General features: G+C 48.4%; 3 protein-coding genes across 3 annotated transcripts; 2 read left to right on the plus strand and 1 right to left on the minus strand.

Moving 5' to 3' along the window:
• The first annotated feature begins 380 nt into the window (after positions 1 to 380).
• WDR91 (WD repeat domain 91) lies at positions 381 to 14,032 on the plus strand. The gene is made up of 15 exons (XM_065742770.1): positions 381 to 581; positions 948 to 1,127; positions 2,300 to 2,506; positions 3,060 to 3,143; positions 4,278 to 4,402; positions 5,771 to 5,948; positions 6,253 to 6,411; positions 8,338 to 8,537; positions 8,886 to 9,036; positions 10,251 to 10,345; positions 10,724 to 10,892; positions 11,311 to 11,419; positions 12,220 to 12,332; positions 13,074 to 13,271; positions 13,674 to 14,032. Exons 1-15 carry the CDS (start codon positions 459 to 461, stop codon positions 13,836 to 13,838), a joined length of 2,256 nt encoding a protein of 751 aa, XP_065598842.1. The 5' UTR covers positions 381 to 458; the 3' UTR covers positions 13,839 to 14,032.
• A 1,618-nt stretch (positions 14,033 to 15,650) lies between these two features.
• CYREN (cell cycle regulator of NHEJ) lies at positions 15,651 to 16,750 on the plus strand. Its single transcript, XM_065742772.1, has 3 exons — positions 15,651 to 15,802; positions 15,888 to 15,954; positions 16,070 to 16,750. Exons 1-3 carry the CDS (start codon positions 15,669 to 15,671, stop codon positions 16,289 to 16,291), a joined length of 423 nt encoding a protein of 140 aa, XP_065598844.1. The 5' UTR covers positions 15,651 to 15,668; the 3' UTR covers positions 16,292 to 16,750.
• Positions 16,751 to 16,952: 202 nt separating this feature from the next.
• TMEM140 (transmembrane protein 140) lies at positions 16,953 to 21,821 on the minus strand. The gene is made up of 4 exons (XM_065742771.1): positions 21,691 to 21,821; positions 20,019 to 20,165; positions 19,208 to 19,323; positions 16,953 to 18,523 (listed from the first exon to the last, which is right to left on the minus strand). Exon 4 carries the CDS (start codon positions 18,477 to 18,479, stop codon positions 17,877 to 17,879), a length of 603 nt encoding a protein of 200 aa, XP_065598843.1. The 5' UTR covers positions 18,480 to 18,523; positions 19,208 to 19,323; positions 20,019 to 20,165; positions 21,691 to 21,821; the 3' UTR covers positions 16,953 to 17,876.
• Between the last annotated feature and the right edge of the window lie 2,851 nt (positions 21,822 to 24,672).

Here is a 24,672-nt window from a genome sequence, read left to right on the forward strand (position 1 = left end):
CCCCCGTTACCGATCACATGTATTGCCTACGGATAAGACCAACTCCTGCCCCCCACCGTTCCTTCCGTAGCCGGGAGGGGCGAGGCGACGGCGGAGCAGCCAGCGGGGTCCCACAGGCGACGACAGCCACCGAACACACGCTTCCCCACTACGCCCGCCCTGCCCCGCCCGCGCCCAGCAACACGAGCCACGCGTGGCAGCCAGCCAATGAGAACGCAGCCTGTGCCCCACGGCGGCCAATGGGAGAGCGAGGGAAAAACGCGGGCTTCGGCAGCAGGCGGGCAAGGAAGCAGGGGAGGGATGGGACGGTCGAGCGGCGGGGACTACAGCTCCCGTCGTGCCTTGCGCTGGGCGGGCGCGGCGGGGCACGCCGGGGGCTGTAGTCCTCGCGACGCTGCTCCCGGCCGCCTCGCTCGTGGAGAGGTGGGCGGGCAGAGGCGGCAGAGCCGCTGGGCCCCATGGCGGCGGCGGCGGAGCGGACGGATGAGCTGGTGCGCGAGTATCTGCTGTTCCGCGGCTTCACCGCCGCCCTGAAGCAGCTGGACGCGGAGATCAAGGCGGACCGGGAGAAGGGCTTCCGGGTGAGCGGGGGCAGCGGCCCCTTCACCTGGGAGGCGGTGGGCAGGCCGCGGGGCGGCAGGGCTCTTCGCCCGGTCCGGGGCAGCTGCCGTGGGGCTGCTCTGGGGCCTGCGTCCCCTCTGAGGGCGGGGCTGGAGCCGGGGCCGCTGCCTGGTCCTCTGCGGGCGGCTGTCTGCCCGTGGGGATCTTCCCTCCTGTCTGGGTAATGGATGGCATTCAGGGTTAACAGCGTTTCGAAGCGGCAGCGCGTCTTCCTCTTCCTGCGCTGCTTTATGTTGACTTAGCACGGGTTTTTCCCCCTTTCGTTCCAAAATAACGCTGTTTTTTGCGAGCCCTGGCGTGACCGCAGCCTCCCCCTGTGCTCTCAGGTGGATAAGATCGTGGAGCAGCTGCAGCAGTTCGTGCAAAGCTATGACCTGGCCGCGCTGCGGGACTACTGGGGCTACCTGGACCGCCGCCTCTTTAGTCGGCTGGAAGATGTGTATCGACCGACAGTGAACAAGCTGAAAACCAGCCTGTATCGATACTACCTCGTCCATACCGTGCAGGTAGTGCTTGGTTTGTCGGTTCACATGATGAGCTTGGCCGTGGCATAGGGAAGCCTGGGCAAGAGGGAAGTAGCTGGGAGCCAGCTCTTAGTAACTGGGATGCCAGGAGGGACTGTAAGGTTCTTCAACATCATCTCGTGGGGCATGAGAACAGGGGAGGGCAAGGCCACTAGTCAGAGTGATCTTCTAAAGGTGAAGAAACAGTCAAAGTCATCAAACACTGATGAGTGTAAAATCAACTGCACTGGTCCAGACTAGGGAGTGGTTGAGCAGGCAGCAGTACTACAGAGAAGGGCTTCATTGCAGCTCAAGGGATGAAGAAGCAGGATTGTTGTCTGTTCCTGCTGGCAAGGCTCAGCCAGTCCTTATGTGAAACAAAAAAATATCAAAGAAAGTGGGAGGGTCTCAAAGAAAAAGATGGTAGAGTTGGATTTTAGTTGACAAAAGAGGGCAAGCTTCAGATTTGGACAAGGTGATGTGGGAGAGAAAGCAAAACTGTTTTTTCCTACTCTGGATAGAATGGAAAATAGAGAGCTCGACTTGGGACAGATATGTCTCAATACCTTGCTAAGAAAATGTTTTACACCAGGAGAGCATCGGTAAGCAGGACAGACAAGCACCTGTCAAGAATGTTCTATTTCTTAAAAGTTATGAGCAGTGTTTCTACCTTGATTGAAAATTTGGAATTATGAATGTTGGTGGAGAGCACAAAATCTAATGTGTATTTCTGGGGATGTGGTTTTGTTCTCTTGACCTGTGTTTAGCTTGGAGTGTGAGTATATGGAATAATATATCAGATGAATGTTCTCAGGCTGCCTCTGTGGTAGCACTGTTTAATTTGAAGTGTTCTTTAGTAATGTATGTTAACTTGCATCTTATGTATGCATGCAGAGTGCACTGGTTTAACTGGGAATTGTATAAAGAATTGGCTTGATTCAATACCCCAGCCTTTAAACAAGACTTCAGGGAGTAGAAAGAAGGTTGGACTGAGTGTATTTGGGAGCTTCTTCTAGCTTATCTGAGATTCTTTTGCTCCTAGACAAATCTTAATTCTAACCACTTGCTCTGTTGGGTGGTGAAAGTAGTTTCTGTGTTCATTACACAGACAGTATTACAAGAAGCTGTGGGGTGTCATGGCTGGGAATGTGAGAGCTGTTCCTGTTGTGTTTCAGACTGGCCGCAATGACAAGGCACAGGAGTTCTTCCTCAAGCAGGCCTCTGAGCTACAGAACCAGGCAGAGTGGAAGGATTGGTTCGTCCTGCCTTTCCTCCCTGCCCCAGACTCCAACCCCACCTTTGCCACTTATTTTTCACGCCAGTGGGCAGATACATTTATTGTGTCTCTGCATAACTTTCTGAGTGTCTTATTTCAGTGCATGCATATCCTTTTGTTGGTAACTGGTGGTTAAATCTCTCTTGCTCTGGTGTTATGCTTACTGTTCATGGTGCCAAGAGTACAGGATTACAGAACCTGTTGCTCTCAGGTAATTTCAGGGTCAGGCTTTAATAGGAAGCTGGTGTTTACCAGAGGACGTTAGAATAGTTATTATTCAATTATCTAATGACATGTTTTGTTCCCTGAGCATGAATGATTGTGGTTACTGCTCATGCTGAATTCATCCCTTTGCTTCTGACTAGTAAGGCAGTCAGAAGTCTTGTTACTTGGCACGCTGCAAAACAAGCATGCAACCTGCAGCCTTGGGTTGTAGTCCAGGAATATATCCTGTTAGACCTTCGTCTGGGTGCATCAGTTCACAGTGGTGTATAGTGACAGCCCAATGTTGTTACTGCTCTTCTGGTTTCAACTACTTCTCTACTGGTACAGATTGGGCATCTTTGCTGTCTTTAAGGCAATGGGCAGTAAGGGTTGGTTGTACAGCTTGTGAGAGTTAAGGCAGGTTGTTACCTTGAGTTTTTCTTTAACATCTCTCACCAGTACCAGTCATTCTGAACTTTGAAGCTGAGTGTCACAGGAGCAGTCTTATACAAGAAGAAAATGAATCCCTGCGCCATAAGGTCAGAATTGAGGTCACTTTCATCTGCTGACTGTTTAAGGCTGTGAGTTTTGCGATGTTGGGTTTGTGTCCAAACAAGTTGTATCTCTTCAAATTAGTGCAGTTATTCCAAGGCAGATCCTTTATGTTGGTTAATCTTTCAGCTGCCTCCATCAAACTTAGGGCAGTGATCAGATGATGACTGGTATCATGCCTAAGACGTTACTCTGCCTGTGCTGGAGGTGGCTATCCTTCTTCCTGTGCTGTCTGCTAGGTGCAGATACTGTGCAAATGCCTTTTCTGCTACACTGGCAATTCTGACAAGCTGAAAGTAATGGGAGGTGAAGTGCTTGTATGGCTGACTTTACATTGAAACTTATGGAGAGTGTTCATGTTCACCTCCAAAATTTAGCTGACAGAGCGATGGAGAGTGACAGTACAGCCACTTTACCATGGTCAAAGTGCACATAAAATCATTGAGATGAACTAATGGAAATGTTGTGAATTTCTGTTTCCCAATTCTAGACTTTACTGTAAGCTGCAAGAAATACTGACTTGCTCTAACAAAATGTCCCCCTGCTTTGTGTCTTATTTTGATATTATCATTTCTAGGTGCTTATAGAGAAGATGTAGAAGTATAGTGTCCTATTAGAGAGATCTGAGAAATGTACAGTTTGACTTGAGCAGGGTGAGGAGCTGGATTTCAGGGTGGCCTGATGGCACTGGTCTCAGTGCTTCTAAGCATCTTGCTGAGCCCTGGGCTGAGGGAAGGAGATTACCTTCTAGGCTTGGTGCCCACACATGTTTACTACCAATCATGTGCAGGGCCTTGGCCTTGAGCTGCCTGTGTGCAGTGGCAGGCTGATCTGGACTGCCCTGGCCAATTCACTTCCAAGCACCGTTAATACTGTTACAGCAACAGCCCATGGAGTGGAGGGTTTTAAGCAGGCTTCAGTTTCATATCTGTAAAAGTACTGCTGTTTTGAGTGCTTGGACTGGTGTCCAAGTTGCTCAGCTGATCGCAGCAACTTTCTTCCCTCCCTGTCCATCTAGGGCCATCTCTGAAATTAAGGAGATGAACAACTTCAGTCTGTGGGAAAGAGGTGAATCCTGGTGTAATTTCTGCTTGCTTACTTGGTTCTTTCTTCTCTCGTAGCTATTTGCTTTGCAGGCTGAATCCTCCCGCATGAAGAAAGAGGAACTGGAAGTGAAAGAAGCAGTTGTGCATCACAAGCTGCCTGCATATGTGGCCAACATGGATCGGCTTGGAGACTCTGAGCTGTGAGTGCCTGTAGGGGAGGATGAGCCCTGCTGCTTTTATATGGCTGGGGGAGGCTCTTGGGCTGTCATTTCCTTGTTTATTGTAGAAAGGCATCATAGCAGAAATTATTTCTTATCTTTTGGGAAAAGTTCTTGGTGATCAGGGGAGCTGAAGCACATGTAGAAGTGACTCTGCTTTGGTCTCAGCATTACACCACAGCATTCTGAGCAGCCAGAGCAGTGGTAGCAGTGCAGTGTCCTGAAGCACTGCTCAGGTGGAGCAAGTGCATTGTGTCTTGACTTGCATTTTCTTTAGTGGCTGTGAGTGCTTTATTTTGTTCTTAGGTGCTGTTCCTGCATCACACAGTGGGGTTGTTCCACAGACACAGGCTTTCTTGCTTTTGCAACGTCAGATGGGAGTGAGTTGCTATTCTATGAGTCTCAGTTATACATGGGATTCCTCATAAATCTGCAGTTAAATCTGTTGTTTGCATTATGCTGCTGACAGTAACAAATAGAAGTTGTAGAGGAGGTCACGCTTTAAGTCTTAGCTTTAGTATAAAACTTCTGATGGAAGAGATGTAGGTGTCTGCAGAACTGTCTTGATAACTGCTCTGTGCAGGACAGGTCTATTAGGAAAACTTACTTTAAAAGTGGTCTTTCTTGTGTGCACAACTCTTGTGTTAACGTGGTGGCTAATTCTGGTTGTTTTTTCTATGACTGTGTTTGATTCAAAGCTTATTTTGGTAGAATGGTTTCGTCTTCTAAGAGAAAATGAGACAGTGGAGGTGACCGTATCCCTCTTCCTCTGTGTGCTACCCCTACGCTCAGGGAAGCTGTAGTGTGGTAGGTCCCAGTTATGTTCTGGGTAGCAGTTGCTGCTCTAGGTTTGGGTTAAGGAAGGTGTATGTTTTCAAAGGTTGAGGACCTGAGCTTTAAAACTGGTGAATGTGACTTGCTGCATATCTAAGGGTGCTGAGTGAAACATTTTGTATTGCCCTTCAGTGAGGTCTGCTTTCAGCCTTGGATTGGAAACCCAGGCTGAAGCTTTGGAAAAATGCACTCCTGTGTTTCCCTTGGGCTCTTTCTATATTAACCCTGGGTGGAAGGAGTTTAGGGTGACCATGCATGTGATTCAGCAACAGCTGGGCCCACTCTATGACACTACCAAGAAGTGAGTGTTGGTTCCGGTGCTTTATAATGATCTGCTTTAGATACTAACACAGGATATTTCTGAAACAGCTTTTTAGTGTGCGATGTTCCGTGAGCCTGGGAAGGAAGACGTGTCCTCCAGAGGTTCAGCAGCAGGCACTGTTCTCGTTAGCTCATCTCTGATCAGGTTGTCTGTCTGTGTCCTGTTTATTATTATTTCTTTTTAATTTTGTTTAGTGATATGACCTGCAGCCAGAGAAGTACTGCACATTCTCTTCAGTCTCGAGGAGGCTTTCTCTCCTCTCTTCTCTCCCAGAGTAAAAAGGCCCCTGCCAGACCAGCTCAGCCAAGTGGGGCTTCTCCAACACAGACTGGCAGCGTGCTTCTAGTGAAGAAAGAGTCAGCTAATCACCAGGTGATGCTCGACTTGATTCATTGAAAGGTGCTAAGTAACTAAGTAGTTAATGTGCAGCACAGCACCACTCCAAGGTTTTGCTTTTGCTTGGGGGGCAGGGAGGGAAAGAAACGTTCTTGCTCATGCACACTTGAGCTTGAATGCAGTACAAGAACTGATGATCATGTCTAGGGACTTGTAAAGCCCTTGTGGATGGTTGGGGTTTTTTAGTTGGTTTTTTTTTTTTTTTTTCGGCCTCCTCTTTTGCTTTATTCTGCAGCCTTGTACAGGTAAAACTTTGCCAATTCATTCCTTTGCCTTTCAGAGTGCCAAAGGAAAAGAAGTAACAGCAAGCAGTAAGGATGGGAAGAGCCACTTTAGTGGGTTAGTAGCAGGTGAGTCAAGCTCCCTGCAGCAGCGTCAGAAGCGCTTGCAAGAGCATGGGAAGGAAAGGAGAGAGCTGCTGTCAAAAGGGACCTCTCAGGTACCGGGCACCACTGTGAGACTGGGCAGTGGAGGGCTGGTGTTTTCTGTTGTTTGTTATGCTAGGTGGTATGACAAATGCAGATGTTCCAATTAAGCTTCTGGCTTGCTGCTCAAATCAGCTGTACCAAAGGTTAACCTCTGTAGTTAATAAACTCCTTCCACCCTCAGATTATTTCTTTGTCTCTAGACAGTGTTGACATTTCAAATAGAAGAGTTGCTGTTTGTCATGTCAACAGCCTTGTGTTCAAATAGTTTTTTATAATCCCCTTAGTGGCAGTGAACTTGGCTCTTGGATCTCTCAGAAGTGAGCAGTTGTAAGATGATTTAAATATTTAATCTTTAAGTAAATAGATGAAAAATGCTGTTTCAAACAATCAGTCATGTGGCATAGATTTCAGAATCTCTGTCAGCTACATTCTCATGCTGGTTTGTGCTGACAGCAAAAAACTACAAGCAGTAATGAGTATGAGTAAAAATATATCCCCACACAAATTTGCAACATGAAGGATGTTATTCTTTTTAATGTAATAAGTGTCTGAAGTTAAACTACTAAATGTCAGTGGTCTGCTGCTGTTCACCTGCATGTTGTCTGGCTTTCAGCAGCTGTGTACTTTTTGAAACTGCAAAGGAGGAACGATGGCAGCATCTCAGCCATGTTTGTATTGGCTGTAGAAGCAAGTTCCCTGGGGGAGAGGTAGAGCTGAGGGACTGTTAGTTGTCAGCTTAGAAGTTATTCCATCGCTGAATGTTTCAGGCTGAGAGAGTTTTGTTCTTTGTGACTTGTCTAAAAGACTTTATTAAACACTAGTCAGAACGTTGCAGACTCCCACTGACTAGCAAGTATCCTTTGAGTTCCCTCTTGCTGTGATGCTCCAGGTTAAGGCTGTGGTTTCCTCCCTTTGCAGAAGTTGTGTCTGGTCCTCTGTTGTTTAGCTTACTGCTGTATTCAGTGCATATCAGCAAAAAGGAAGCTGAAAGGCTGCAGTGTTTCTTTGACTTGAGTGCCATTCAATGGTTGTTATCTCCCACATTAACTAACACAGAGCAAGGCACTCTTGGTTTTGTTTCCCAGTCTTTTCCAGTTTTGTGAATTCAGATGATTTAATTATGCAGCATTTGACCTTTTGCTCAAGATATGTCACTACTATAAATAAGTCAAGGATATGCTGGGGAACAGAAATCCATTACCATGCAGACTCTTCAGGCGTTCTTATCGTCAGAAAATGGTGTGGCTAAGGATGTTTTAGTGTCTCGTGCTCTGTGTCCCCTCTTAGTAACAGACTGCTTTTGTATACTTGTGGGCACTGCAGTTGATATCTTGCTGCTCTTACATACCTTCAACTCCTAAAATCCAGTTGTTCTAACACTGTCTGTCCTGTCAAAGCCATTCTGAGCTTCTGGACTTGTGTGTTGACTCTACAGTCATCATTAGTTGGCTGCATTGCTTGCCACATTGCCCACAGACTAAATCTCCGGCAGACAATCATAGTCCATCCACTGTGGCTTACCATCCTCCAAGAGCTTTTGTGAAGATTGAGCTATATTTTATAAAGTCTTGCATTAGGCAGTGTAGGTTGATTGCAAGTCTGTGCTTGAATAGTGTCAGATGAGCCTCTGGTATCAGCTGAGTTATGCTGAACAGAGGCACTGCAGTTCCTTTGATTCTTATAGGGAACTGTGCCTGGGTATGTTGTGGGGGTGTATAAGAGACTCTACAACTGAGGAGGTCATATTGAATGGGATAATTGTGCAGTTTGCTATCCCTGTGTTCAGGAAGAAGGTCCCTTGGTAGAAAAGAAGTTGAGCTGGCAGTGTTTCTGTTTCAGTATAGCTTCTTTGTTCTCCCAACAGGCAGCGTGGCTGTAAAGCTTGACCTGGAGATGCTGCTGCCTCCATATATTTCACATGGGATTTCTTCCTACAGGTCCAAAGTGCTGAGAAGAAAGCAGATATTAGCACATCTGAGTCAGAGCCATGCTCAGAGCTGCATGCTGACCAAGCAGAGACTTCAACCAAAATGCCTGCCAGCAATACGGAGTCTGTTGGGGTCCGGCAAGAGCAGCCTTTCATTGTCCTGAGCCAGGAGGAGTATGGGGAGCACCACTCTTCCATCATGTACTGCAGGTAACAGGCTAGCAGAAGAGGGCTCTATCCTAGAAGCCTCTTCAGAGGACCAGCTGTGTCTGGCCTCTTTCTGCATTGAGAGTGGACAAACATTTTTGTGACAGGAGAATGCCAGCCACGAGGAAACTCCTTGGGAAAGCACATCTGTGTGGCTTAAGGGCATTGTGCTTTGCATGTGGAGCTGGAGCACTTTGTTGAACTCATTGTGGACTGAACAGTGCAGTGAAGTTCTGATTCCTGCAATAGGAACTGGTGCCTGTGTGGCCAGGCAATAAAAGATTACTGGGCTACCTATTTGCATCTAAGAACTTAAAGAAAAATATCCAATTGTTTTCTTTCTGCACATAGGGTTGATTGTTCTGGACGGAGGGTAGCCAGCTTGGATGTGGATGGTGTCATCAAAGTGTGGTCTTTTAACCCCATAATGCAAACTAAAGCTTCATCCATTTCCAAGTCTCCACTGCTGTCTCTAGAATGGGCAACCAAACGTGATAGGCTGGTGAGTATCCTGTGCACGTGGAGACTCAAGAGTTGCAGCTGATTTGGAGCCGGTGTTGTTATGCTTCACATTACCTTCTAGGTGGCAGCACAGCACATGATAAAATCAGTTCCCACTTGCGGGAGAATTGAAGCTCGTAGGTTGTAATAAAAGCCAGAGAGTGAAGTGTGTGCTTTGTGTATTGAGCATGAAGTTCACTGCTGCTTGCCCTGAAACACAGCTTTGAGCTGCAGCGTTTGAACAGCTTCAGGATAGAGGGCAGCTCCATTGAGAGAGCTGCCTTTCAGCAGGATGTTGCTTGTAAAGGCGGGCAGAGGCATGGGAGCCATGGGAGGCCTGCAGCAGGGTGCTCTGGAGTTTCACTCACACCCTGAGCCAGAAACAGAACCAGGGTGTAGTGTTGCTGTCCTGGCTTGTGCAGGTATGGAAATGGCTCTGTGGCCACTCTTAACACTGGTGTCTTCCGCAGCTAGGGGTCAGTGCTTGCATAAAGGTTTGAATGCTTGATAAATATCATGACAGTTAAATGTTTCCCATGACACCTTCTCTCTAATTCTGTTATTAGAGAAGGCTCTGAAATTACACGCTGTCTGTGCAGTCATTAGTATTCTGCTTTGTGGAATTTTCCCTTCTATAGAAAGATGCTTCTTTCTGAACTATATGTGGATGTAGCTGCAGTTCAGGCTCTGAAGCAAGAAGGCTTTTGCTTGCTTCATTTTCCTTGATAGTACATCCCTCTGTGATTTTATTTTTGATTTGTAGCACCACTGGGAAAACATGTATGCGCCCTTCTGAATAAGTTAATTCTGTCCTGGGTGAAAGGGTGTGGTTTCTTCTTGGCTTTCTCTTCAGATTAGATTGTTGGTTCTGTGTTACTCTTCTGTTGCTCCCCTAGATGTTGAGACTCTACATGGAATTTGCATCTTAGAATTTGGAATCATATTCCATAAAGTGGCTTGTACTCTGTGTTTATCAGGTCTTTTTCTCACAATGTCTGGAAAGGAAAGCAGTGCTTTTACCCCTCTTCCCATGGTTTTACAGTAGTCCTTCTCAGCATGATGTGCACACAAAAGCAGGATGTACTTGAAGGAGTTACGTATAATCAGAATGCGTGAAAAGGGGAAAAGTAACATGACTATTATGGTGTTGGCAGTTGTTGCATGGCATTGTTGTGTTCTTCCCTCACACTCCATCTGTTCTTTGTTGGTTTCAAGCTACTGCTTGGCAGTGGAGTCGGGACAGTTCGTCTTTATGACACAGAAGCAAAGAAGAATCTCTGTGAAATCAGCATTGATGAAGACATGCCCAGGTAACTCTTGAATGCTGATTTGGTTTTGGGTCTGTATGTATATATACACATACATGTACACAGGCATGCACTTATGTACACATGTGTTTATGTGCACATGTGTATTTATGTACATATCTTGCTAGTTTTGACTGTACAAGGGTATTGCAGCTGCAGTACCACCTAGCCTTAGTGCAGAAGGCAGTCCCTGTCTGAGAAGAGTAAAACTGATTAGAACACTGGAGGGACGCACAATTTGCCTAAGCACATAAATCATGGCCTCCTTTATCTCAGACAAAGGAGCAGTCTTCAGGATCTCCATGGCAGAGCGATTTGCTGAGTAGTTTTCTTGAGATGATTGCTGGAGAGAGGCATTTCACACTCTCTTCTGTGTTTCAGAATCCTGTCGCTTGCCTGCAGTCCAAGTGGTGCTTCCTTTGTCTGTTCTGCAGCAGCTCAAAGCCCCATCTCCCACATGGACTTCTCAGTAGTCACCTCTGGGGGCAAAAGCATGAATCAAGTTCCTGGGAAGCTGTTGCTGTGGGACACTAAAACGATGAAGCAGCAGGTACTTGCTGGGTCCTGTTGCTTTCTAGGTCTGCTTGCTAAGAATGGGTATTTCCTGTTTTAATGCATAGGAGTCAGGTTCTGGCAGTGAATCCTGATCCCATCCCTCACCTTTGGCTTATGCTGTCCCTGATGCATAGGAGAAAGCAATAAACTTGCGTTAATGTCTGCCAGAAGCTGATTTTGTAGCTTTGAGGACATTATCAAGATAGCTGCATCTTGGCCATGGTAAACTGTTGGTCAGGCATCACAGTAAAATGCAGCTGCCAACCCTGAAGTCTGTGGTCATGAAAGGTATAGGAGTTCAGTCTGCAGGAGCTTTTGTTACTTGATACCATCTTCCTTCCCTCCCCTAGAGTACAGCTGCTCAGCATTTCAGCTCCATTAGAGGCTCCATTAACACAGACTTTCCCTTCTAGCTGCAGTTCTCCCTGGAGCCTGAGCCCATTGCTATTAACTGCACAGCCTTCAACCACAACGGCAACCTGCTGGTCACGGGGGCTGCAGATGGGATTGTTCGTCTCTTTGGTATGTTGCAACTGAGTGGTGGGGTGGCCCTTTGATGTTGCTTTGCTGACTGCCCAAGCTTCCAGCACCCTTACCCTTCCAGGAAGGAGGCAGCAGTGCAGTGTGGTGAAACACCAAGCTGGAAGCTGTTTTCTGTCCTCCACAATCACTCTCAGGAGTAAATTGGCATAAACTTTCCCTTGGGAACATTGTCTGTAAGCCCTGAAAGTGCTGCTGGATTTGTTTCCCACTTGTTGAGGGGGAGCAGAGCTAACTTGTGCTTGGGTCGTGTCATGTTGGCTGTGCCAGAAGCTGTCCTGAAAGGATTACTGTTTGAAGGCAAAGACTTCACACTGGTCTTTCTTCACCGGACAATTTCAGTTTCTCATGTTCGCCCTCTTTAGCCTGTCCTTGTGATAAAAACAGCTGGAGCCTTCCCTCTTTGTGAAAAAGGATCAGTGGCTGAGCTGTGAGGGCTACATACCCAGGCAGATGCAAGGACAGAAGTAGCATCAGCTGTGAGAGTGAAAAGGATAGCAAGGGCAGGAGAATAAAGGTGGCAGTGTGTCTTTGGTACAGAATGAGTGCAGTTGATACTGTGAGCTCTAAAGCTGGAGGAAGAGGTGACCAGGTATAGACAGTGACTGTAGTCAGTGGAATTAAAAGCCACATGTTGGAGAATAAAGACAAAATGCTGAGGTTGAATTGCCCTCCCACTGGCTGGAATAAAGGGCTGGGATAGTGTTCTGATTAATGTAAATGGTCCTCACCCCAGCTCTGTGTGAGTAATGGGAATGTTTCAGTACTGGTTCTTCCCTCAGATATGCAGCAGCATGAGTGCGCCATGAGCTGGAAGGCACATGATGGTGAAGTCTATTCTGTTGAGTTCAGCTATGATGAGAATGCAGTCTACAGCATAGGCGAGGATGGCAAGGTAAGCTCTGGGTGACTTGGAGTGGTCAGTTGGTGGGAAGATCCCTTTTTGAGTCTTCTCCTTCGGGTGTTTTTATTGATATCCATACCATATGAATCTGTGGGCTGGTAACCATGTTATTACGTGCACAGCACCACCCAGCTGCATTTATTCTCTGCAGAGATGGTTGCCAGAATGTGTATTAGCAGCTGAAGCTGATTTGGACCTTGTGTGCAAACCCTGCTCTTGATGGAACATTTCCTTTTTAGGGAATCCAGGCAAAGGGGACATTTCTGTGCTCCTGAAATCACCATATTTGAGATCTGACACTGGGGAACAGATCCTTGATAATTGAGCATGTGTTTCCTTGCAAGTAGCTCTCAGTTGCTTACAGTAAATGCTTCAATTTCTGTAGTTCCAAAGTCTTTAGCGGTAGAAGTTTGGCTCAGGCCAAGGAGGTAGCCTGGTGACTGGGTCCTTGGCTGTTGAAAGTTGAGTGGAATCCCAACAGGATCCTGCCTGTAGTGTGGAAGTACTCACAGGCAACGGAGCGTATGCAACATAATGCATATGTGCACTTGGGAGATAGGCTCGTTTGCTGCCTTTGCAGCCCATGTTTTGTAAATACAGCCACTTAGAACTGTGGAAATGCTGTCTTTTGTGTGAGATACCCCCTTCCCTTAAAAAATAGTGAATGGCCCTTCGATATTCATCCCGTTCAATTTAATTATGGACTAGCATAATCTGTTTTTGCTATTCTAGTTTATTCAGTGGAACATCCACAAAAGTGGCTTGAAGATCTCAGAGTATGCTCTTCCCAGTGAAGCTACAGGTCCCTTTGTGCTGTCTGGATATAGTGGATACAAGCAAGTCCAGTTTCCACGAGGAAGACTTTTTGCCTTTGACTCTGAGGGGAGCTATATGCTGACGTGTTCTTCAACTGGGGGAGTCATTTTTAAGGTAAGCCCACAAAATGATGAGAAATTCCCTTTTGCATCCATACAAGCATTTGTAACGAGGTTGCAACTTGCCCACCTCTGCTTTATGAATCTTGCTGTTCAGTTTGATGTGTGGTTTTGACATTGTGTGCTGTTTAAGCAAGTGTTTGAAGTCCAGGAGTGGTATTCCTTGTTCATTTACTACAGCTTAGCTGCTCTCAGAAGCTGAGCTATTCAAAATCGTGCTTCTGTCTTGAGATGGAAAATTTACTTCTTCCCGTGTGCTACATAAATATAAATATAATAATTTTTTTCTGCTTAATTGTGTATGTTCATATGGGATATAGCAGGCTCTGAGTTCTTGTGTGGGTATGCTGCACCTGCTGCTGCAACTTGCCTCATTAAATTCTTACACTTGTTGTAGCTGAATGGTGAGGACAAGGTCCTGGAGAGCTGCCTTTCCCTGGGAGGACACCGAGCTCCTGTTGTCACAGTGGACTGGAGCACAGCCATGGACTGTGGGACCTGCCTCACTGCCTCTATGGATGGGAAGATTAAATTAACAACCTTACTGGCTCAAAAGTCTTAATTGGAACTGTGTTGAAGGAAGAGAGCAACAGAACTGGGGCAGAAAAAAACAACAGTGTTAATTTCACAGGAACAAACTGCATGGGAAAGAAGGCATACCACAATCACTCTTTATTTTGGCCTTAGCCTCTTGACATATGTAAAATACACACGCCAAACCGCTGTGCAATAGAAAGCCAATCTGGATCTGGTTCAGTGGCAGCAGTTAAAAAATAGTTTCACTGACCACCTGTGATAGCTGGGCTCCCTCTTTTAAGGGGATCTCAAAGCAGCACGTGGTTAGGTGGCTGCTGGAATTGTGTTGGGCTATGCAGGTGAGGCTGGAGGAGGCATACATGAGGCAGCACTGTGTGGAAACACGGAGGGCTCAAACTGGAAAAGCCTGTGCAGAACCAGAGTATTATTTGTTTATAATTTTTGATGTTTGTGTTTTGTGTTGTTTCTTTTTTCATAAAAAGAAAATAATCCCTTGCATTTGACTCCTTTGCTCTGTTCCTCTGTTGCTTCGAAGTGTAGAGGATAGCTGGGGCAGTGATGAGCCAAGAATGGGCTCCTGCATGGAGGAAGGATTGTTTTGTTTTCAGCAGGTGCTTCCTGCACTGACAGTCTTTCAGTGGGCTGTACCACTGCCAGTCATCCAGGAGCAAAAATAGCTGCATTGCTCAGATGCATTGTGTTCTTTGTCAGTAACTGCCAGGAATTACAGGAAGGATCCGGAGCCTGACCTTTTGAAATGCTTGCATTAGGGGTCATAAACTACATAAAGCCTGGTGTATTTGATGGTCGATAAGAAGGCTGGAACCTACTTGGTCCTTCATAGTGCTGTGTCACCAGAGCTGTCTCCTAAGACACTGTCAACTGAGTCAGGGAGTGCAGGTGCTTGAGGGGAAGTACTGAATGGATTCTGGGTCTTTGGCATGGACAGTTGATGCTTCTGCAGAGTTCATGGAATCACAGAATTATAGGGGTCAGAAGAGACTTACAGAGATTGAGTCCAGCCCCCTGCCAAAGCAGCTCCCTAGTCCAGGCTGCACAGGTAGGTGTCCAGGTGGGTCTTGAACACCTCCAGAGAAGGAGACTCCCCCAGCTCTCTGTGCAGCCTGTGCCAGTGCTCCATCACTGCACTGTGAAGAAGTTCCCACACACATTTGTGCAGAACTTCAGTTTGTGTCCGTTTCCCCTTCTCCTACCCCTACATGATGCTGAGGAGAGTCTGGCCTCATCCCTTTGCCTCCTGCTCCTTAGCTATTTATAGATGTGGATCATATCCGCGCTGAGTCTTCTTTTCGCAAGGTGAACAGACCCAGGTCTCTCAGCCATTCCTCATAAGGCAGGTGTTCCATGCCCTTTATCATCTTTGCAGCCCTCTGCTGGACTCTTGAGGAAATCCCTGTCTTTTTTTGGACCGGGAGCCCAGAACTGGACACAGTGCTGCAGGTGATAGCTGGGCTATCAGCCCAAAGCTGGACTTAGATGTGGGATGCACTGATCTGCAGAAATGAGTGTAAGTACAAAGGGCTGTTCTGCTGGGAAGTGGTCAGGGCATAGCTTCTGGGTTAATGAGATGGTGTCAGTGTGATTTGTTAAAGGGGAAAAAAATTAAGAGATCTCTCTCTGGAGTCAGAGTCTTAGTGCAATAGGTAAGGTCCTCCTCAAGTGCCGTTCTGTTGGACGCGTCTGGAAAGAAAAGCCTCTGTTTCTTGACAAGCCCTGCCAGGACTCAGCCTGAGGCCGGGATGCTCGCTGCCAGCCCGCTGTTTGCGTAGGGCTGTTGAGCTAACCTTACAGCGCGAAGCGGGCCGGGAGGGGACGCCCGCGGGCCGTGCACAAGATGGCGGCCGCGCACGAGATGGCGGCGGCGCGGCGGCGGCTGCTTCCCGCCTGGATGGGGGCGGCGGGGGAAGGCGAGCGGCGGGCGGGGGGACCGGGCCGGGTCCGACGGCGGCGGCAGAAAGCGGAGCCCAGGTAGTGCCGTCGGGCGGGGAGAGGGGAGGGCGGGGGCAGGAGCAGGAGAGCAGCCCGCTATAAGCTGCCCCGTTGCGATGCCCAGGGCAGCCACCGTGTACTGCATGAACGAGGCGGAGCTGGTAGACGCGGCGCTGGGCGTGCTGGCCGAGGTGAGCCCGCGGTTCCCCTTCACCCCGAGCCGAACGGCCTGGCCACGGCTGGGGCCCGCAGGGGCGGCCCTTTGGTGTGGCCCTGCGTGGGGACGGCTGATGGTCCTCGTGTCAGAGCTTGCAGCGGGAGGGAGCCGAGGAGAAGGCCCGCAGCGGGAGCCAAGAGGAACAGGAGCTCCGGGCAGCGCCGAGCCAGGCTCCCGGGGGCACAACCGGCGTGGAGGACGGCAGAGACCACAGCTCGGGCCCCCCAGCCCCTCCTGGTGCCGAGAGCACTGGCCTCGACGACTCTGAGGAGGATGTTCTGAAATACGTCAGGGAGATCTTCTTCACCTAGCGTTGCCCTGCAGGCAAAGGCAGGGTTAGGATGGCACAGCCCGTCGAGGAGGGTTGGGTATCCTCGGAGTGGGCATTCCTGGGGCACGTGTCTGCTGTGCTCTCTTCCCCTATATCTTGTCACTGTGACACTATGAACCCTCATAAACAGCGATAGAGGGAGTGAAGGAATGCAGTTACTGTGCAAACTCAAGGATGGTGATACATGCTGGACAGTAACAAGAGCCTGAGCTCACTGTGAGCTCCAAGCTTGTGTTGGATGGGGCTGAGCACAGGGCAATAAAGGTCAGGACACATACTTGCTATGGGCACAAACTGGCTTTCAGCTAAGCTGTGGACCAGCAGCACACTCATAAGTGGAACTCCTGTGATGCTGCAGCTGCTGGAAAACTCGAGGTTCAGTTCACAGTGAGAACATCCCAAGGAAGACCGATACCTGCAAGGTGGTTCACGGGATGTGGGTAAGCGTGATGCACCCATGTTGCTTGGAATAAAGCCTCGAAGAAGCAATTTTTGTTGTTGTAAATACCTACTTAGCATCAGTGGAAAAGAACAAACTTTTTCTTGTTTTAACTTGGCTTCTATTTTCAAAGCCCTTAAGGAGGTCCCAGGGAGATGGGGAAGAGACTCTAGGAAAAGAAAACCAAGTGGAACTCATGAGCTGATACAAAAAATTATTTACTAAGACTGAAAAAGAAAAGGAAAATAACGGTGATGATAATAATATATATTTACAAAACAAGTGATGCACGTTGCAATTCTTTGCTTCCTGATGACCACTGCCCAGACAGTCCCCAAGCAGCAGCTGCCCTCCTGGTCAACTGCCTGCTGCAGTCACACATTGTCATATGCATCACTACCTGAGCAGTTGCTGAGGTTTTGTAGTTCCCTGGGGCTAAATTAAGGTGAAACAATAGCAAATCATCCGTTAAATATTTCTTTTTATCGCGCTACAATACTTAGCACAGGGTGTGAAATGTATTTCTATCTGTCTATTCTCCAGTTTAGTTGGAGGTTATAGCCACCGTGTCCCTTTCATCTTGTTGCCCTCTTGCAGCAGCGCAACTTGACTTGCCCAGGATGGGTAGGACAGTCTGTCCTCTGATGCCACACCCTCTTTGGCAAGCTTTCCCTAGTTCTGGCTGCAAAAGAAGCACATGATTCCCACTCATTTGCAGCTAAGTGATGCACCCATATTTGAGAAATTGAAATGTTTGTAGAGGTTTTCCACAGGATTTTACAGTATGGGGTATCACTTTGGTCAGTTTAGGGCAGCTGTCCTGGTTCTGTCCCCTCCCAGCTCCCTGCTTCCCCTCGGTCCCCCTTGCTGGCAGGACAGTGTGAGAAGCTGAAAAACTGAAACGTCCTTGGCTCTAGGCAGCACTGCTCAGCAACAGTTGAAACATCGGTATGTTATCAAAATCGTTTTTATTCCAAAGCCAAAACACGGCATCATAGCAGACACAATGAAGAAAATAACTGTCCCAGATGAAACGAGGACACTGGATGTGAGCATTTGGATTAAGGATCCTGCCAGTGATTAAAGCTGTAGCATGTACTATGCAAAATCACATCATCTCTCATCTTCATTTTTGAATTTTAATGGGCAAGGCCTTCCTGGTAAAATGTCTTTGACATGGGTTCATGTGCTTGGCCCAGCTGATATACATAGTGACAGTGAGAATCTGGAGCAGAATCAGAGCCAGAGTCCCAAGCAGTGCCAGAAAGCCCCCAGTGAAATCGGAGGCGTTAATCCATTGTGAGGTTTGGAGAAGAAACATACCCAGGCCTGCAGACAGGAGTAACATTTCGATGATGAGTATGATGAGCAATACTATCCAGCCCTTTACCTTGTCAGCGCACCGCGTGTTTGCAAGGAAAATGGAATAGATGATGGTGATGACCGGGCAGATGTAGACACAAACCCTGGCCAGTGTCATTCCCACCCAGCTGATGCCCATGGCCTGCAGATGGCTGACTTTCAGGCACTGCAGCTCCCTGGACGTCTCGTTCCACAGGCAGAAGTTGAAAAAGCCGATGTGTTTGTTAGGGAGTTTGACCAGGTTCCCTGCTTCCACCAGCAGCGCGTAGATCATCAGTCCCAAGGTCCCAACAGTCTCCAGGATGGTGAGTGCACAGAGCAGGTGCCCTGTGAACCTCCAGTGCAGCAGGGCCATTCCACAGCCCATGTTCTCTCTTGCTGCCGTGGTGAAGCCTGATGCGAGGACCCTTGCTGCAAAACATGAAGGGGGGGGAGGAGGGGGGCTTTGGTTATAGTATATGGTATGGTACCTTGCCAAGGAGAGCCCTAAGCCTGCCACAGAGATCCTGGCACTCCCCATGCAGAAGTGTTTCAACCCTGCTCTGTGTGCTTCCCAATGTGTTAGGGGGGATGAGAGACGAGACCAGTGTGGTTCCCGTAGCTCCACACATGCCCCGTGCACCATGGCCTCACATTGAATAAGACAGGAATGTGTCAGCATGCAGGAGAAGCACTGCAGCCCAGTAAGGAAGGGGTTAACAGCTATCCTGGGAAAAAGCTTCTCATTTACTTCAGGTCAGATGAGGACATCCCTTGTGATCTTTGGATGGCTGAGCAGAATTCAGGCGTGAGAGAGTCTGAAGTGCAGCTCTACCCCCAGCCCCCACAGCCCTGGTACACCTGGTGCCACCAGTGACCCACTTTCCACATGCCCCTGAGGCCCCTGCATCCCCTTGAGGATATGGGCATAGCAGAGGCAGTCATCCTCACCTCTGTCCTGTCAGGAAAGCAGGAGTTATGCACCTGTGCCCTGGTTGCCTGAGAAGCAGTACCTACGCAGCTGTGACATCACACTGTGACATCACAATGGCCCCAGGCCCAACTGCATCTGCCCACCCGCATCCACCGGGGCCCAGGGAGGTGGGTATGACAAACCTACAGCCGCTGTCTTCCTTGCTCCTCTGACTGGTAGCTTGGTAAATGCAACTGCCTGCTGTTTTCCCAGAAGTGCATGCTGTCCTCAGTGCCTTCCTGCAAGCTGCTGCTTCATGCTGAAAAACAGGGAAGTGGCATCAGGAAGGGGCATAGCTGGCTGTGTAATGCAGACAGCATTACAGCATCGGCCACCTTGGTCTGCACAGGAGCATCAGCACAGGGTTTGGCTTCATGCTTGAGGCACTGCAAACAACCCCTTTCTTGTGTTTGCCAAGCAAGCATTATCTCCTATGAATCATTTACCAGTTTGCTTGAGAAGCTCACAGTGTGGTCCTGCTATCTCCTCTTTGCTGTTAACCGTGCTATGGTACATCATCCCAATGTCCTGGGTGTCCACAGCCAGCCTTCCTACGCTGCACTGTGTGAATTCCCACCCCATGGACACTTGTGGATTTGGTACAGCGTCTCTGAGTTTTCAGGGCACCTGAAAAGACGCTGCTCACACTTCTGCCCAGTCCCTGGCAGCACTGCTGGTGACTGGAGACTCTTCAGCACTTCAGCATTCCCCCTCCCACCCACCTGCATGTCTGAGAGCAGGACAGCTACACTAAATATGTGCAGAGATAGATCATAGGATCATAGAATCGTTTGAGTTGGAAGGCACCTTTAAAGGTCATTAGTCTAACTCCTCGGCAATGAATAGGGACACTACGGCTAGATCAGTTTACTCAGAACCTGGTCCAGCTTAATTCCATCGTAGGCTCCCACTCCCCCTGCCCACCCGACAGTTATAGCCCTGAGGAGCACTTACAGCATGGAGAGAGTCCCAGGATCCAGACAGATCTACCCCTTCCCCAGGTCAGTGCCTTACTTCTTGTGGCCTCCCTTGGAGCTCTTCATGGTGGGCTTCTGGATAAGCTGGAAGGCCACACAGAGGATTCCTGTTGTTCTGAACCTACTATAAAGACACAAATGACCAGGAAAACATAAACACTTGAGCTAGAAGGGACCTTTAAAGACCATCTGGTCCAACTTCCCTGCAACAGATACACCTACAGTTGATCAGGGTGGTCAGAGTTTGGTCCAGGACCAGGGTGATATACCGGAAGAGTAAAGTTTCATCAGAGATATCTGACCAATCCCTTGAGAACCACTAAGAATGGCAACCACTGCCATTGAACTAGAATGATGCATTCGTTTCTCAAAAACAAGGGCAAATGTCCACTACTTTTATGGTTTTGCTACTCTTTTTATGTTTCAGTAAAAAAGAAATTTTAAAAAGTGCCTTATATACATTAACTGTGTTTTATATGTGACTTAAGATAAGTCCTCTTCACTCAGTGCGGCCCCAAGATTAGATATCCATGCTCTAGATGGATGTCCTAAGGAAGGTAGGCTAATAGAAGCATGGGGTTTATGTTCCCAGCTCCAAACAAACAAACAAACAAACAAGCCAACCAGGAATTGAAAGATGTAGTATCATATTTGCCACACGAGGAAGCAGAATTAGAATCAGAATTAGGTTCATGGAAAGCAATTGGAGAGGTAGGGGAGAGCCAGTTTGGGGTGCCCATGCTGCCGAGTGATCACTGCAGGCATGATGCCCCATGGAGCCCCGGTACCTCCCCCCTCCTCGCAGACTCACATGTCCTATTTGTCCTTTCCTATTGGTGCAGCCCCGCTCCTTCCTCAGGCAGATCTATCTCTGCAGCCTCCCGCTGCCCACCCCACAGACCTGCTGGTGCTGGTGCCGGTGCCCTATGGCAGCTGGGGCAGAAAGTGAGTGACCTGCCGAAGGGCACATAGCCTGCCTGTGAAGCCAAGGCCTGGCAGCCTGCCAGCGGTGCAGCCGCAGTGTTGATGAGCCCGCAGCCTGGTCCCAGCTGCCTTGGAGGCAGCGTGGCTGAGAAGCTGGGATAAACAGGAAAGAGCTGTCACCCGCATCCAGCTGGGGCCTTTCCCAGACAGCTCTTTTGCCTCTAAGCCCATTTTAGGCAGGAGAATCTGTGGCTTTACCACAAAGGTGCAAGAGAGCAACCCATGCGTGGCCAGCCCCCAGCTGGCTCTGCTGCTGTGCCTCCAGGGTGGACGTTGCTGGAGCTCCACATCTCGGCTTCGAGCTTTGGGCTCCAGAGCTGCCTGGGGCATCTGTGTGCAACCCAGGGCTCATTGGGATGCTGGAATTAGGACGGCTTGTGCCTTCCCTCTCTCTGTTTGCAGCCTAGGAGCACCTTCCCCTCAGCAAGCTGCAGGCAGGCAGAGGGAGCAGGACAGGAGGCATGCAGCTCTGGTCTGGTCTGACCTTGGGGTGATGCCTTGCAGAGCTGTGCAGAACCCAAAACCGAGAGGCTGACAGTCCTTTGCAGCCGAGGAAAGGAGGACCTGCTCCCCTCCTCGTCCTGACAGCACCGCTTCCTCCCCTTGCAGCTCCCCCCATTGCTATGGCACTGCAGAGGTGGGGGACACCACTGGAGAATACTTACAGGCTGCCCATCAGGATGAGTGCAGAGCTGAAACATGCTGTGGAGCAGATCCTGCCTGTGGCTGCTGCCAGGTCCTGTGCTATCTGAGCTCTGACGCACAACCCCTGTTACAGAAGACTTTATGCCTTCTGCTTTCTGTTTTGGTTTAGAGGGTTCTGGGATCCTGATGCTGTGCTCCTCCCTGATAGTGCGTCATAAAAAAATGTGAGAGGAAAAAACACGAGCCAAGTCATCACCGTCTCAGCTGGGTGGAGAGTTGCACTTTCTTTTCATGGCCCTGACAGCTGTTGTATATAACTGACCCAGTAATAGGAATTGTGCTGCTAGAGTGGTTCAGGCAGCTGTGGGGGTCAAGAGGAGCTTGCTTCATTGGGATACTTCTGTAGAGATGACCATTTGTAGCTGTGGAGTGGGTGTTGTGAAGCTGACACTTGCATCACCAGTTCTCTCATTTTTGTGTTCCTGGTGAGTCACTGCACACTTAGCAGAAGTTGCCAAGAAAAGGTCTGGACTTTTAATCCTATGTCTAAAGCTGCCTATTCAGCACGTCCTTCACCACTTCCTTCTTTCACACCAGATTTCTTATCTCTTTTCCTATTTGTGCTTTTGTCAGCTTCTGCTTTGCAGCCTGCCCAGTGGCTAACATCATCTGTGCCAGCTGCAGTTTGCAGTGTTTCTGGAGCAGTGTTGAGGATCTGGATCAAGGTGGTTCAGATCACAGGTGGCATGGGCAGGGATTTTGGTGAGGGAAATCAGAGGGAAAGGGCTTACAGCAAATAACCTCCAGCAAGCCACAGCTGCTGAGCTGACTGTGGTGAATGGCCTGGCTGCAAAGGGAAACCTTGGAGATGAGCATGATGCCCTCCCCATCTCCTGTACCTCAGCCCTCATGAGTGTGAAACCTGGCCACGCATCCTGGCTTTAGTCTTTGCATATACCTTCATCTTTCTGGCCTTCTCTGCACTGGTCAGGACAAAAAGTCCAGTATTTGGGAATGTTACCTTTGGAGTGCAGCATCTTTCTGGCCCTAGCTGGATTTCCGATTGTACACTGATGGCAGGTCAGTGATCCCTGAGGAGTTTTGTATCTCCTCCCCTGCAGGGCCTTGGACTCTGGTGTTTGTAATGCTTCCTGGGATCCCAAGGCAGCCAGCAGGATGAGGCCCAGTCAACCTCTGTCTCAAGACTTGCCCTTAGTCCTGGCTGACCTAGAGTCGTAGAATCATAGAATATCCTGATTTGGAAGGGACCCATAATAATCTCTGCGTCCAACTCCTTGCTCCACACAAGGACCACCCAAAAATCAGACAGTATATATGAAAGTGGTATTCAGGGGCTTCTTGACCTTATTCTGCAGGTCTCCTTTCACCCCTTCAGCTGCCTTTCTGACAGGTAGTTCCCCTTCCTTCTCCTTCCAGGCCTTCAGGCAGTGGAAGATGATGTCTCACAGCTGTGCAGGTTGCAATATGCCCTGCCATCCTCATTCTATGGGCATCTTACAGGTGTCCCCTGGCTACCTCTTTGGCTCCAAACACCTAAATTCTATGTGATTGTTATAAGAACTAACATTTATACAAATCTTTGTGTATCCTTAAGCTACCTGTACTTTAAATCATGATGGTCATCCTTGGGTTCATGAAATGCAAGTCATGCTTGACTAACCTGATCTCCTTCTGTGACTGAGTGACACACCACCAGGTGGATGAGGGAAAGGCTGCTGATGTAGTCTACCTAGACTTCAGCAAAGCCTTCTACAGTATCTCCCGCAATACTCTCACAGAGAAGCTGTAGCCTGTGGTCTGGGCAGGTACACTCTGCTGGCAGCCTGGGCCCAGAGAGTGGTGGTGAATGGAGTTAAATGCAGCTGGTGACTGGTCATGACTGGTGTTCCCCAGCAAACTGGGGCCTGTCCTATTCAAGATCTCATTGATAACCTGGATGAGGGCATTGAGTAATTTTGCAGATTACACTAATTTGGGAGGAAGTGTCGATCTGCCTGAGGGTAGGAAGGCTCTGCAGAGGGATCTGGACAGGCTGGGTAGCTGGGCTGAGAACAGCGGGGTTAAGCTCATCAAGGCCAAGTGCTGGGTCCTGCACTTTGGCTAGAACAGCCCTAAGCAATGCTACAGTCTTGGGGCAGAGTGGCTGGAAGACTCTGTGGAGGAAAATTTTCATTAACAATAACAACCAAAAGTAAAGCATGAGTGACCTGGGACTTTCAAATGTGTTTTGCTTATTTTAGCCTGCTGTTTTAAAAGTAAGCTACTACAGTAGAGTCCCAGAAATTGGCAATGACCCTGGTCCTCCTTCCTAAGGGAATCTCCACAGAAGAACTGTGTTCCCTTTAGTTATTTGAAGAACCTCTCAGCTGTATTTAGTACTGCCCCATTGTAATCAACCTGAAGGATTACTGTGGGAGTACATAGGCTGGTGAGAAGTAAGGTTAGAGTTTACTTCTCATTTTTCCACACTGTTCAGAAACCACTTTTATTTGTAAGAAATAATAAAATTACAAGTTTTATTTTGTCTGTAATCTGTTGGTAACGAAAAATAAAAAAAATCCTAGTGAATCCAAACCAACTCTGCTTCTCAATGAGGTAACTGTCAAGCTAAGAGCTAGAGTTCAGGGCAATGCAAAGCTAAATGGTTTTGTGTTGTCTGCGCGTCTGCTGAATTTAGGACTTGATGAGGCTGAATACTATTCCGTCTCGGTATTAGATGTGAGGATCCCAGAACTTATTCTTGGAGACTGATGTCTGGTCTGGCTGTAGCCTTTAGTTTGGAGTGTGCCATTCCTTGCAGTACTTGCATCCAGTTCTAACCCTGCCCAAGTTGTTTTTGGGAGGCCTTGTAGAGATGATCTGTGCATGTGCTTCAAATGACTCGCCTTACTGTGTTTGTCTTGCTATAGCACAGTATGGTTTCTCCTGTTGGTTTTTATACAGCAGATCTGTCTGTGAAGACAGGGTAATAAAATAAGCTC

This window comes from Cyrtonyx montezumae, unplaced genomic scaffold (assembly GCF_038088225.1).
Source record: "Cyrtonyx montezumae isolate F1298 unplaced genomic scaffold, pur_monq_1.0 scaffold_3, whole genome shotgun sequence".
Lineage (NCBI taxonomy): Eukaryota > Metazoa > Chordata > Aves > Galliformes > Odontophoridae > Cyrtonyx > Cyrtonyx montezumae.